The sequence below is a fragment of the Aptenodytes forsteri genome, unplaced genomic scaffold (assembly GCF_000699145.1).
Source record: "Aptenodytes forsteri isolate BGI_AS27 unplaced genomic scaffold, ASM69914v1 Scaffold1, whole genome shotgun sequence".
In the NCBI taxonomy this organism is placed as follows: Eukaryota; Metazoa; Chordata; class Aves; order Sphenisciformes; family Spheniscidae; genus Aptenodytes; species Aptenodytes forsteri.
In genome coordinates this window covers 6343137-6357898 of record NW_008795035.1, presented here as the reverse complement: position 1 = coordinate 6357898, position 14762 = coordinate 6343137, and the positions used below count along the sequence as shown (strand labels likewise).

Below are 14762 nucleotides of genomic sequence, written 5' to 3'. Positions count from 1 at the left end.
AGGGATCCTGCAGGAAAAGCTGGCAGAAAAGCAGCAAAACAAAGGGGACAAACAAGACAGACAAAGAGACTTCCTAAAGCATCAGAAATCTGATTCTTCTAGCTGGGTCAAAAGGACCAAGGGAAGCATAATAGACACCAGGACCTGAGCAAGAGGAAGGTCCTATAAGTACACCGAGAACATCAGGCTGCTAAATCAGAGCCAGCCACTCAGTGCTGGAAGGTTAATTGAAAGGAGTCTTTAGTAGGGACACACCGTTAATGTATACAGAGCTTTGATTCTAATGGGATTTCTGTGGCTCACTGTCTAATGCAGTTTATATAAGAAATATTGCAAGTGTCCTGCTTCTACTACTTTTTTTTTTCTTTAAAAGCAAAGGCAGCACAAGAAGTAATAAACGATGGGATTCTGCTGCCAAACATGATTTCCAAGTCAAGCATCCCCTTGTCACTTAGTGCCTATCTGAAAAGCCACGGGCTCAAGAGCTTTCTGACACACTCGAGGTCTCCAAAGGAAAGCATCAGAGGTCTGCACACACAAAAATGGAGGAAGCGTTCAAAGGAAAGTGGCTTTCATGCCCGAGATGTGGATGCTTAGAGGAACTAACACAAACAGGGATGCTGCTAGGTTGTTACAGAGCAGCAGCAGATTACAAGGGGATCCCAGACTTTGGGAAGGTCCCGTCCGCATGTTGTCAGCCACAACGTTCTGCAAAGCTGCATGGCGGCTGGGAGCAGCAGGCAGCCAAAAATCCGAGTGCCCTAGCCCAAGCTAAAAGCAGTGGGTAGGTGATGGCTCTTCTGCTAAGCAAGGTGTGTCATTTGACTTTCATCTCTCGATCATGGATCACCAGCAGAAAATGGCCACAAGGTTAGACAAAAGCTATAAATGGAATAAAGGAAGAGTCTCTGAGTACAAGTTGGGCTAGTAATAATATACAAATTATATTGTGTGTATATATATACGTAAACATATATAGAAAATGTAACTGAAGGCCAAGAATCCCTCCCCCAGCATTAGCTCACGTAGACAAGAATCTGAGAAACCTGCAGTAATTACGGAAATGCCTCAGGTAGGAACATCCTTAAGCACACTGGTACTCCAAGTGCCAGGAAGAGGCAGCAAACTCACATGCGATGTGCCTGTGTAGTCCAAGGCATACCCCTGCCGTCTCTCCTGAGCAAAGGGATTCCCATCTGCACCATTAAGATTTTTGGAAGAAAAAGACAATAAATCAGGTTCTTAAAGCAAATTCCGTTTATTCCACTTTTGTCTTGTGTTGCTAACAAATCTTCATCCTAGCCTAGGAAAAATATCAGGTAAAAAATATCTCCCCTTTCCTCCCACCCTCCCCACCGCACACACACTTTTTGTCTCTTAAATAACAGAATCAAAATTTCAAGCATGAGAGACTTTTCTTTCAATACATTTCTGTAATAAAATTAACTCTGTTGTAGATATAAAATGCAGCAGCCAAGACCAGAGGATCTGCTATGCTACTCCAAGGCATTTAGTACCCAGAATGATCAATCAGTTTGTCTGCAAACATAATAAGAAAATACTTAGCACTTACCCAGCACTTTTTATCGATGAATCTCAAAGTGTTTTATAAAAGCTGAAAATATGTTTTTGGCCTCATTTACGGAGAAGAAAACACCAGCTGGAACAGGAAGAGATTTGCCCCCAGTCACAGAACAATTTAATAGCAGAGCTAGGAACAGATCTCTGCTCTCTCAGCCCCAAGTCCAACAATCCGTGCCACACTCTCTGTTTCACACAGGACGGCCTGAATCTGGCAAAAGCCCTGACTGCAGAAATACTGAAATGGTTTATATTTTTGCCACCAGAAAAAAAAAAATCTAAATGGAGATCTGACAGCTATTTTAGTAAGCACTGACCTCCCAGGCTGTGATGCCAAGGAGTAAACCCAGTTTGGAAGGAGCTGCTGAGAGCTTTGGAAAAGGAAAAAAAAAAAAGTCTCATACTGGAAGTGTGAACAAATGTGAGACTGGTGCAGAAGGAGGTAAATCCATAATCTACAATGTGCAAATGATTCTCCACTTGGAGCTATAATTGAATGTTTGAAGAACGGATCGCAGGATAAAAACCTAAAACCTTGACAAATAGTGTTATTAGATGGAGAGGAACCTGGAGCTAAAGCACACGTTGCCTGACACCTCCTCTATTAGCAGTCTTCTGACCTGAAGTCGCTCCTGACAGACCTGAGAAACCAACAGTGCAAACACCGGGAAAAGAGCGGTGAAATACAATGTCTTACCCTAGAAACATTTTTAGCAAGGCCAGGAAAGGAAAGAAGTACCATGAGACAGAGAGTAAAGGCTGATTCAAGGACCCCAGGGCACCCTCCATTATGAGGTCCACTATTCATGCTATAAGCAGGCACCGACAACCCACACAGTTATTTTCATACGCATTACCATGCAAAATAAGTGCATGACTTCAGTACTGCTCTTCACAGGCACGTGGCCACAAGACATCACCCACAGCTCGTTTTGGTCCAAACAAGACACCCACAGGGTCCTTTAAAGTAGAGGGTCTCCCGTGTATAATCACCCATTTTCTAATGCCCCCTCTGTACCTCCCATGGGAATGGGACAACAGCAGGCTCCAGCTTCCGACAGAGCACCTCGTGACACTGGGATGGTTCCACTGCCTGGCAGCACATGGTCATAAACCAGCCTGCGTGCAGAAAACCCCAAATGTTGGCCTACAACCAAAAACTCCATTTCTAAGAGGGAAAGGCAGGCCAGCATCCTCGCCAGCCCGCAGTGGCAGGTAATATTACACCCAGGAGCTTATTTTATCGGCAGCATAAACACCGCAGTGGTCCAGTCAGCATCGACGCACCAGCCAGCTGTGCTCTGAAGCCTGGGAACAGCAAATCGGGTTCTCACAGAGAACAGCGTATCAGACAGGGATAGGTAAGCAACCTGAGTCAACAAGCTTGTCTCCTAACTGCAAACCTGCAGCAATGCACATTAATTCAGGTCTCCTCCCTCCTTTCTGGGGAAACCCAAATGCTACTAATTCTCCACTGTCGTACTCCAACACACAGGAGGGTGCCAGCAGCTGGGTCTCCCTTCCCCTCAGCAGCAGAACCTGCAGATAGCCGTGAGGATTCACCCCCATGCTGCAGAAAAGTCCTTCCGATGTAAGCAAGGAGCTGCTGTTGCTCCCCACACCCTTCCCAGCCACCCATCTTCCTTCTGTGCCCACCTCCTCATGCATTAGAGACACAGCCAGCTGCCCTGGCTTTCTGGTATTAACACACCACCTTTCACTTAGGAGCTTTTACAGATACTAAGGCACAAAGATTAAGTGACTTGCATAAGAGTCAGGAACACACCTTGTGTCTCTCAATTGCAGTGATTTCTCACACCTTTTTTCCCTGGCCTTTTGCATATTAAAATCACGTGAGTAGATTGCGTGGATGAGAATAGGATCCCATTTCCCTAGTAATACTGAAGATACAAACACCGGTAGCTGTATTTCTAAGCCCTCCCTGTGGCTTCCATCCATTCCCTCTACGACAGGCTATTTGTGTCGACAAGGTAGAAGAGCACCAGTGCAGAAGGGAACACTCCACAAATGTGTTGCCAAGCTCCATCTTTGCCATCCTAAGACCTACAACAGGAGAAAAAAAGGACATGCCTCTGGGAAACCAGGAAAGGAACCTCAGCTACACTTTGTCCATCAACAGGAATAGGGAACGACAGCAGCGCTTAATGCAGCGGGGACCTCCGCAGTACAAACAGGGTCAGAAGAAACATTCACAGGTCTAACTTGAGCGGATCGGCTTTCCACAGCTGAGGGCCCTGCGAGATGCCGGCTGGTAGGAGCTCCCAGGTCAGGTTTCTTGACGAGTGACGGTTTGGTTTCCTAGAAGGCGCGAGTGTCTGGCTTTGGTGCATCTGTGGCAGAGGCCCAGACCCAAGGACAGCAGCCGTCCCGGCTACGTGTCGTACTACGTGCAGCTGTGCCTCATGTGGAAGTTAACCACGTACTCTGCGTTAGTGCGCTGCACCGAGATGGCAAAGGGCTCGAAGGGGTGGAAGGTGAACGCAACCAGGCGTCGCACTGTGTGATTGATGGGTCGCCCCAGGAGTCCCGCCTGGATCTCAAACTTCAGGAGGCCAGAATCACGAGCGTAAAATCTGAAAGGAAGAGAAAGTCAATTATGGCTGTTCCCAACTATTGACTTTGCCATCTGGGCTCTTCACACGCAGAGACAAGTGCCTTGTTCAACCTCTGGTATTCCCTCAGGGGCAGGAGGTCCTCAGCTGGGTGTCTGGCGCTTGGCTACACAGGAAAGTCCCTCCTGGGACAGCTAGTTTTCCACTGTCTAGAAAAGTTTGCCTTCATTTTAGTATCATCATCCGTGAGAGAACTCTGCCTGTCACTTTGGTGGACATAGCTGACTTCACAAGAGGGAATAAGTTTGGTCCAGACCCCACCTGTGCTGGGGTCCTCTCTTAATGCAAGCTGCTCCCCTTGATCCCTAAGGCAGATATACCGTACAGAAATGAGCTCACTTCCCTTATTCCTTTATTCTGGGTGTAAGGCCACCCCTTTCCTCTCCTGCTGCTGCCTGGTAGGCTTTACGCTGCTGCTCTTGTGCCTCGCTACACCCCCATTCAGTCGGGGAAGGTGAACAGCTGGATCCAATTCTGCTGAAGGGTGCCGAGTTGTACTTTACAGTTCAAGCGAGGCTTTGCAGTTCCTTTTACATTTCCATCAAAAAAGCATTAACAGGATAGGCTGGGCAGGAAGTACCTGGTGGACAGCATTCAGCTATCACAGCAAGGGCAGAGGTCAAGGAAACCCTTGCCTGTGGGCCAAGCTCATTTGTATCTCCAAACAGGTGAGCTCTGGAACACAGCTTCAGCACAAAGCAAACGTTGCCGAGGGGATGAGGCAAACAGTGCTGAAGAGACAGGCAAGTCTAGGAAGCTCTTTGCTTCTTTAACCTTCTCTGCATACTCTGTGTAACCGACATAAGCCCAGGTTACACCACCGTCCTGTGCTGCTGTGCGAACAGGAGATTCCCTGCGATGACCCCACCCTCCCCAAGACTTTGGTGGAGGTTTCTTGGATGTGGTAGTGGAGGTTTCTGGATGTGGTATCTTCACAAAGCAACTGGGCTCTAACTCAAGTCCTCACCCTGAAGTTGTCTCAGTTTCTCAGACCATTTTCTCTGCTCTTTCACTTTCAGGCACAGAATTGCCATTTTGCCTCCCAGCTGTTTCCTTTTCCACCATCACTTAGTACATGTGGGTATTTTGCATTTTCCTCTGGCTTTAACTCAGAGAATGCTTTTAATATCAGAGCACATTCCTCCCCCCCCCCCCCCCCCGGCAGCAATACAATGCACTCAGCTCTCAGCCTGGAAGAACGGGTGATGACAGATACAGGCGATGCTGTTCCAGGAGCAGACATACTCCACATTTTAACAACACAGCCTATTGAGAACCTCATGTTCTTCCTGGAGGGCCACTCTCCTCTCTCTCTGAATCAAAGTGCCAGCCAGCCCTGCCTGAAAATTGCACACAAGAACCCAGCAAGAGAGTCACAATCTTGGTATTTGGCTTTTCAAAAAGCCCTTTCCCTCCTACACAAGGCTGGGTATGCAGAGGGTCATTCTTTAAATAAAGCACAGTCCCCCGTCTACTCCTCTCTCTCTCCCCAATTCACAATAATTTACTACTCAAGATGAAGCTCCCTGTAATCTCAAAGATGTGCTCAGTTTGGTATTTTTAAATCTATTTTTAAAAGTGCTCTGCAATCAGAGGCTGTTTCCATGGGCTCTCACTCTGAGGATAAATTAGGCACTGCAATATAAAATTGTATGTCAACAGAAACAGCCACACTAGCCTTTTCAAACTGTATGAAAATGGAAGATTTATCTGCAGACCAATTTTTTGGTTAAACGGCTCCTTATTAGCCATCTAGATGGATTTTAGAGACCCCCTAGTATAGGTAAGGCTGCGTTAGAGCCTCTTCCTCACAAGTGCCATCATTTCACCAGTGAATATCGCTTCAAGACTCCTGAAAAGATACTGGAAGACGGAGGTGATGGGGAACCTAAAGTCCTTCCCTCCTGAGAGCAAACAGCCACTGGTCTCTCAAGTAGCCAGAGACGCGAGTCGAACCTTCCAGGATGCAGAAAGGCACTAAGGGTTAAAAGCACACAGTGCACAGAGGCACGCTGAAACCGGGGTTAAAAGCACACAGTGCACAGAGGCACACTGAAACCAATGTGTAAAAGGTATGGAGGCCTTCCTACCTCACACATCGTGCCAGGAAACTGCACACAGATTATAACACCCTTAGCTGCTGAAGGGTTTTGCACTCCAGCCAATTATAGGACTTGCATTACAAATCCTGTGGCCCCTCATTTCCAAGCCCTCTAACCACAACAGGCAGCGGCACTATTTTATTAATCCCTTTGTTTTGCATGTGAGACACACAGCAGCCCTATTTCAGCTACTGAATGGTTAAGGTTAGCACCTTGCCTTCTGCTTACTTTCCAAAAACCAGGAGCCCCACTGCTCCCAGGCCCTATTCAAGTCCTTACTGACTCTGCATGGCTTTGAGCTTTAAAAGCTCTGGCTCTGAAATGCCGGTTTGCTCAGGGGAAGGAGGGAGGGAAGGTGGCACTTTGCTTTGTTTACTACAAAGACGTAACCACAGCAAATGACTGCGGTTTTGCTCCCTTTTGTCTGCAGGAGATACACAGGTTGGCTTTGAGCTTTAAAAGCTCTGGCTCTGAAATGCCGGTTTGCTCAGGGGAAGGAGGGAGGGAAGGTGGCACTTTGCTTTGTTTACTACAAAGACGTAACCACAGCAAATGACTGCGGTTTTGCTCCCTTTTGTCTGCAGGAGCCATACACAGGTTGGCGCTGGCAGACAACTGCCACCCTGCAAGCTTTCCCAACGTCAAGCATGACAAGGGGGAAAGGGCAGGCTTTTCTCTGCAGATAACATGGGAGCTGGAGATCAAACCGAATCGTACAGGCAGAAAAATAAATTAAATATACATAATTTGGGAATTGAGAGCACAGGAATAATCAGATGTTCCCCACCACCTGAGTCAGGGACAGGAGAGACATGAAACCACTTTTTGAGAATGCATTGATGAAAATAAAGTTGGGAAACCGGACAGAATGGTCTCCCTAGGCTGCCTGAGCCCCCAACATGTGTGCAGTCACTAAACAAAGCACTTAGGCATTGAAGCCTCCCTCTGTTTTCAGAGCATAGGTTTGCTTCTGCAGTACTATAAGTGGAAAGACTATTCTGCCTGGAGAACTCAGCCTCTTTGGGCCTTTCAGGCCAGAGATGTTGGATTTTTAACCACTAGTACTTGCAGCCATGTCTGCAGCCAACAGAAAGAAATAAATAGTCCTGGTGTTTCTGCAAGAAGCATTGCAAACCTCCTTATTCCCAAGCTCGGACTTATTGCTTCTGCCAGCATCAAAGACTCAGACAGAAGAGGCACAGAATGGCCCTTACACCTGTCTAAAACTCCTACTACAGAAACAGATTTCCTACAGATCACAGAAAGAAGGGGGGTATGAAGAGGAGTACAGCTCCCAGGGTGAGAACTGTAAACAAGGAAAGTCTGCTAAATCAATACCACAAGGATTCTGAATAACACCTAACCCAGCTGCTATTTTATTCACAGGACAAACCAGATCATCCTTGCCAGCTAAACCCATGTGCTCAAAAGGGATCCTTCCAGCACAGGAAAGCAGGCATCCAGAACCGTAACACTCTGCAGCCCAAACACAACGGCAGGACTGCAAGAAGAGGAGGAGGAACAAGAGCATCCATACAGAAAAGGCTCAGGCTTCACCGCCCAAACCTTCCCCAGGGCAGCTCCGTGAGAAGACCTGAAGAGCCCTCCCACACATACAAGATAAAAGAGTTATGGCAAGGAGAGAGGCCAAGCTTTGTGGGACTGCTGAAATAAACCCTCTGATGAAAGGATGGCGTAAGAGAAAGGCCTCGATCTACTCCCTTTTCTGCACGTTTGATGCCACACGGCAGAGGTGATTTAGAGTTACTCTCGCACTGCTCTCCTCACATACAGCTTCTTGGCCTGTTCCATACCTTATAGGGTGATCACCGCAGGTCTTGGGCCGCTCCATGACTGACACCCACTTGTCATCATAGCTGAAAAGGGAGAGGTCGAGGTACGGGCTGCCACTGTACGACTGGGCGCTGATCGGGAGCTGGCCCAGCAGCCTCCGCACGGCCTCCGTGTGCCCTCCATACTTGGCATTCACAATAGTGTCTTTGAACCTGCAGCAAACCAAGAAACGGGTTTTACTCACAAAGGCCACAGGTGAACAGCACAGCTTAAATAAACTAAGGAGGGACACGGATAGGGAAAGAAAAACAGCAGCAGTGTAAGAACTAAACCAGCTCATTTCCAAAGATGTATCGCAGTGATTCAAGCATCAACCAGTTCTGGTGACCTTTTAATCCTCCCTCATCATTACTGTTTCTGCTCTGAAAGTCCAAACTGACAGAAGGACAAGACTGTGCCTACCCACAAGGTCTGGCCCCAGCTGCTCTGCAGTACAGGAAATGAACAGGATCAGAAACAGGGAGAGATGGATTAGCAGCTTATCAGTCAATCCAAGTTCTACCATGAAGCCTGGAAACAGCATAAGCAAAAGCCAGAGGGTTTCACAGTAACAGTCGAGCCCTTAATGTCGACTTGAGAATCCCCCTCTCCCTAGCCGCTACGTTTTAAATGCGTAAAGGGAGAAACCTTAGATGAGGAAGAACCTTGACGAGAAGGCTAAAGCTCTTCAGAAACTACAGTGAGCTGAAAGTTCTTCCTGGTGGAGAGATTAACACAGGCTGCATTTCTCTTCCCAAATAAAATTTGAGCTTTCCATGTGCAAGAACAGTCAGATCAGTTGCACGGACGTCATACATCAAGGAGGATAAAACATTTCCATTTGACCAGAAACACTCAGCCAAAAAGCCAGCTCGCTGTGGATTATGCTCTATTATACTTTGCTATGGAAGTTAAACACTCCTGTTACAGGCCCTTGTAGCCAAGGGGATGAAAAGATTCTCCTCTCTAACACAAGGCAGGAGTTGTTCTTCGGGTGTCTGCGGTGAGCTCTCTCTCATTCTCTCTCCCACTAAGCATTATGGATTTCCTGACAGGCAGCTCTAGAAAGTTACAGACACAGTCAACTTCCTCTTACTTATGTGACATCAACCTAAAAATCAACAGAAGCTTCATGCCCATAAGTGATTGCCAAGTACTTTGGATGATATGAAACAACTCACTGGAAGAACAAAACACCCTGAGTCACATAAAAATATATTCCAAGAGAAATAACACACTCTGCCTCATTAAAACCACATTTGACTGTTAAAGCACATTCTAGAAACTCAGGTTATTTTGATATTTTCCTCAGCTTTCACAAAAGGTCTAGGCAGATGAGTTTCCTTTCTCCTAGCACAGTTTGACGAGAACCACAAGCTTGTGACTGATGTTGGAGGAAATGCCACAGAACAGTTTGATACACACTGAATTCAGAGAACGCCACTTGGCAAAGTACGTCCAATTAGATGACGCTAGCACCTTGACAAATCGTATCTTCAGGGACCTAAGCTACTGGGCAGTAACACTTCAATAACCTCCAGAAGAGTTACTGCTCAAGGAGAGCTGGAAACATCTTTCCCCCAAAATTCCTCTTCCTTCTTCTAAGCGCTGGATTGCCACTGCTTTGTTCCTTCTGTAACAAGACAGATGCTGTGGAATATAAAATCGGATGCATGAGGCTGCAAGATGAACCGTGTACAAGCCAGACCCTTGCATCACCCAGCGACTAAAGGAACTGGTTTTCTCAGGGTTGCCGTTGTTATTTGATACTAGCCTTCAGCTGATGGGGGCGAGCGTGTGTCTATACGGTATAAAGCATGCTCCGAATGGCTCACCGGCGCTGGATCTGCCTGGCAAAGTTGTTGCTGGAAGCTGAGCAGGGGAACTGGACCGCCTCACTGTGCAGGGTGGCATTCCTGAAGAGGTCACAGAAGTTCTCAAACAGCTCCAGCAGCTCATCGGACGTATTCTCGAATACAGCAATAACCTCTGTGGTCACCATGTTGTACACGACGAAGAACGAAGGCTGGGGAGAGAGGCAGAGGCAGCGGTTACCCAGGAGAGCACACGCGGGGAAGCTGTCCCTTCCTTTTCCCCGCATGACACCGTAGACCCTATCCAAATTTCTCTGCAGCGCAGGAGAATCCCACATCCTCACACTAATCCATTCTGCTATTCAAATGCCTCAACAGGTACCAAATTATCCACCTCTTAACTGTGATTATTTATGAAGAAAACTTAATGGGCTTCCAATTTTCCAACTCAAACTGGATGTCAATATTTCTGTTTCCCTTCCTCTCTGCCCTCCACCAAATCCAAAACACTTTCTAAAGTGCCAAATTTAATTTTGATTCCTGCTGACAAAATGATTTTAAAGCCAGTGCTAGCTGGCCACAAATTATTTTTCCCTTTGCGCAGAGACATTATTTTCTTCCCCTTCTTAATATTTCCATCACACAGAAATAAGCCTTTTTAGTGTACTATGCACTACACCACTGCCCACAAAAAGTTGCGCCCTCCAGGTACCCTGCCAGCACAGAAATGAAAATCTGAAAGACATTAATGACTTCTTTTTAATGCCGACATGCTCGTGCAAGAAGCCCCAGGCACTGCGCTGTGGATTGGCTATGGCAGTGTTTCACGGCACAAATGAGCAAGAAATCGAGAAAAAGGTGACATTGTGTCAGCGCAGCTACATCAAAGGGAGACGATGTTCCTATCCCATCGGGAAAGGCCAGATTTAATCCTTGGTCATCAAAGGTAGTTTTCATTAGAGACAGGAGCGCTAACACCCTGGCACCCCAAAGTAAGAACCTTCCCCTACTTCAAAGGTAACTAACTCCCGTGGTATGTGCACGTATCTGCTTAAATCTTCTGTCAATAAAGGCAATTTCTAAATGCTTCACCTCCCGCTCCCAAACAATGCTCAGGGATGACGGCAGGCACTCTGCCCACCCCACCCACCTGCAAATATCACATGGTTTTTTTGTTTTACAGCCCCAAAATAAATTGTCATAATACAATCCAGCCCACACACGTCAAAATGAAGCGCGCTAGATGAGGTTACTCACTAGACTACTGCCTAAGGAAAGGGAAGCCCTTCTGAAATACAGGGTTGGAGCAGAGAGAAAATAAGAGGAGACAGCAGAAGGAAAAACTATTTACATCATTGAAGATTGCAGGGAGTATCCTCCAACCTTAAATAAAAAAGTTCTTTTGCCAGGTTGACACAGAGACACATCTACAGGATGCCCCTGACCAGAGAAACTACCCTCACTGCTTTTTAGCAGCACCCGTAACACAGGCAAAACATCGTCACGGCATGGGTGGCAGAAGTCGAGTGTCACAGAAATCACGCACGCAGCAAAGCTGTCAAGTCTACCAACACAGGCCTAGAACAACAACAACAGACCCCAAGCTACACATACACAGCACACAATTAAAACTCTTGAAGGATCCGGCGCAGACCCTGACAATATACAAGCAACCCACAAGCACGAACAGCGAATTCCTCATCCTTCTTGGCAGAGAAGCCAGAGAGAAGAGAGGAGCCTGAAACTGGATGAAACCTCATGTTCCTCTCTGACATACGAAAGAAAAATCAGAGCTTTAGGTATTTTGTGAGCCAAGTTTTCTTCAGGAAGCCCTAACCCAAAGCCTACATTCAGGCAGGTCTGCGGAGACTGCTCCACATCTGGAATTATCTCCTGAAAGAACCGAGAAATGAGGTGCTTTTCCTCCAGCAGGAAACACACCGCCTGAGGAACGCCGCAAACAAACCACGACCTGCATCTTAAAGTAACCCTCGGGTGAAGGGAGTCAAGAGCACGCTGCAGCAAACCAGGCACAAAAGCCTTGGTAACCACAGCAGAGCGCGGAGCAGAGCCTACCACAAACTTTTACATCAGGGTCAGGAGCACCGTTCCGGATACCAGCAACGAGCAGAACGCCGCAGGCCACTTCCACAAAGTTTTCATGTTTTTGAGACAGCCACTCAATTTTACACGAATGGGTAAAATTGATTAGATTAAGCCTCACCTATTCCCTCCCAAAGTAATTCCCCCAAACAAACACCACATAAGAGAAAAATAAAACAAACCAGAGTCATCTTCCAGGAAGAATTAGACTAAGGCAACACACAAAGAACTACTGTTCATTTCTTCTAGGATCTAAGTCCTGGATCTGGCAGACAGGGAGGAAGAGAAGGGTATGAAAGAAAAACAAACACTAGGGAACAATCAGACCTACATGCAGCACTAGAGGTTTATTACAAATTCTTGCTAAATTCTTTCAACAGAATAAAAAACAAGCGGATTAAAGGAATAGAACAGGTTAAAAAAATATCCCTCTCAGTTTCACAGAGCTCAAAACCTGACCACCACTTTAACAGTAGTGAAAAGAGATGATCAACCTGCGGGATGGTGAAACGTCTGGAGGGACCCAGCACTGACTGAGCTACATTTGCTCTAATTCAACTTCTTTAGTACTAAACTGAAAGGAGAAGCAACTGGCACATTAGCTAGATCTAAGAGCTGCTACTCTAATTTGGAGAGATCACAAATACTATCTCTCACTGAAGCTTGAAAGAGTAAGTATGTAGACAGAACAGAAACGGTAATTCTACTGGGGAAAAAAGAAGACTATTATATTTGAAAAACATGCTTGAAGGTACACGAGAAAAGGGGGAGACTACCTCTACAATATAGGTGTACTATATGAAATTTCAGCTAAAAAAAAAATCAGCTGGGGATCTGGGAGGGGAAGAGGGTTGTGCAGCACCTGTGAGCACGGGGAACAATCTCTGACAAAAGGAAACACGATAACCACGTCAGATCTTTTCTCTCTCATTTTCAGTTGAGAAGGAAGCGATGAAATTATGAGAGCAAAAGATATGAAAGTTGTTCAATATCAGAGGCGTCAAATGTTCACACAAGAATGAAGTACCGGGGATCCTAAACAACATTCACAGGCTCAGCTAAGAAACGCAGCTCACAGCATTGTACCTGCTTGAGCACTTGCCCCAAAGCAACGAGCAGCCCGAGGAGGCAAGGCAGTACCTGGGAAGGATCCGTCACCCGCAGCGTGACCACGTCTTCACTAGTGTATTTGATAAATAGATGGTTCTCATCCAAAAGCTGCATCTTCCACATGCGGAGCTGCCTCAGCTGATCAAAGTACTGGAAGAACCTTCTTTTTGCTATAGCGCTTCCGTCCTGCTCGGCCCTTCGCCACAGGTACACCAGCAGCCTGTGCTTCAAAGAGTTTATGAAGGGCTCTTTGTAGGGGTTGGCCATCCCCGTCTGAGTGTCCCGCTGCACCTCGGGATACACCGCAGACAGAGTCAAGAGATCGTCCTCGTAGCAGAAGCGGCCGATAGTCCGTACGTCGATGAACGTACCCTCAGGTGTTACCTGAAAGACGTGAATAGTCTGTTGCTGCACAGAGAGAATGGCCAAGATGTTCTTATAGAGGTACAGCCCCTGGTTGTGAGACAGGATGACTTTGTCACATTTGAAAGTCCGTGTGTCACAAAGTCTGCCCGTGTGGAGGTCTATGATATGCAAGGAATAATCCTCCAGGGGGGACCGGGGATTAGGGGTCACCGACTCGCTGTTGCGGTAAACCTCGAAGAAGGGAGGGTGAGGCTCCTCGGGCAGGTAGGCGGCAGAGCCGACGATCACATACCGACAGTCGTCGGTGAACAAGCTGCACTCGCGGTTCAAGTGCTCCCCGTTGGAGGCCACGTTGGTGATATGGAGCAGGACAAAGAAGCGTTCAAAGAGCCGCCCCCGGATGTTGACAGATCTTTGGTCATTGCCGTTGGCCAGGATCTCTCCCTCGTAGCCTTGCAGGAGGTCTTCCGCCGCCTGGCAGCCTTGATACTCGTAGATCTCCAGAGAGGTCTGGTCAGAGGAGAAGGCGATGAAGTAGCGGCCGTCAGGGGAGAACTTGCGCAAGAAGCAGGGTGGCTTCTCCACGTTGACCACTGTGAAGTTGGGGAAGACGTTCTGGTGGAAAACGCGGACTTGGTGCCAGTGGGTGCCGGCTTTGCCCGAGCTGATCCGGCGGCGCTCCAGGCGGTGGATGACATTCTGGTTCTGGATGCGGCGGGGCCTGATTGTGGGGGCGTCATGGTCCATGGTCAGAGCTCTACCTCATCTTCGCCCTGCCGGGGAGAGAGCACACACGTGCCCTGCGACTACACAGAGACGGGGGGAGAATTCAGCGTACTGAGGGACCTGCTCGCAGAACTGGGGCTGGGGAAAGCCCCATGGCACCCAGGGAGTGGCGGGGGGGTGTCAGCTGAGAGGTGCAGACATGCCTTTGAAAGGGGGGAGACAACACAGGAGGACACCGGGGAGTGGTGGAGAGACTGGGAGAGAGACCTCAGTGGGAAGTACCAGGGGGGAGCCGAGAGGGAACCCCAACGTGCTGAGGGCCGATAGGATCTGCAGGCCTGTCTGCTGAAGAGAGAAACACGGGGAAGGGACCGGGAGGGGGTGGAGGGAGCCGGGGAGGGGGTCAGGCACAGGCGGGCACCAAGGGAACGGAGGGAGCCCCCAGACACGGAGGAGGGAGTCCGAGGAGCCGGGGATAATCCGTAGACCTGCTC

At 47.9% G+C, this 14762-nt stretch overlaps 1 protein-coding gene across 1 annotated transcript; it reads right to left on the bottom strand.

Annotated features, from left to right (window-relative positions):
* Positions 1–1253: 1253 nt before the first annotated feature.
* Positions 1254–14369, bottom strand: DET1 (de-etiolated homolog 1 (Arabidopsis)). The gene is made up of 4 exons (XM_009276572.2): positions 13207–14369; positions 9985–10175; positions 8131–8322; positions 1254–4175 (listed from the first exon to the last, which is right to left on the bottom strand). Exons 1-4 carry the CDS (start codon positions 14287–14289, stop codon positions 3986–3988), a joined length of 1656 nt encoding a protein of 551 aa, XP_009274847.1. The 5' UTR covers positions 14290–14369; the 3' UTR covers positions 1254–3985.
* Positions 14370–14762: the final 393 nt, after the last annotated feature.

What these genes read in the sequence shown, in the direction of transcription:
- DET1 (XM_009276572.2), bottom strand. Translation starts at nt 14,289, where the DNA reads ATGGACCATGACGCCCCCACAATCAGGCCCCGCCGCATCCAGAACCAG. An exon ending in GCCAGGCAGATCCAGCGCCG is followed by an intron (nt 8,323 to 9,984) that starts GTGAGCCATTCG and finishes GGTTTGCTGCAG; the next exon opens with GTTCAAAGACACTATTGTGA. An exon ending in TGCGGTGATCACCCTATAAG is followed by an intron (nt 4,176 to 8,130) that starts GTATGGAACAGG and finishes TCTTCCTTTCAG; the next exon opens with ATTTTACGCTCGTGATTCTG.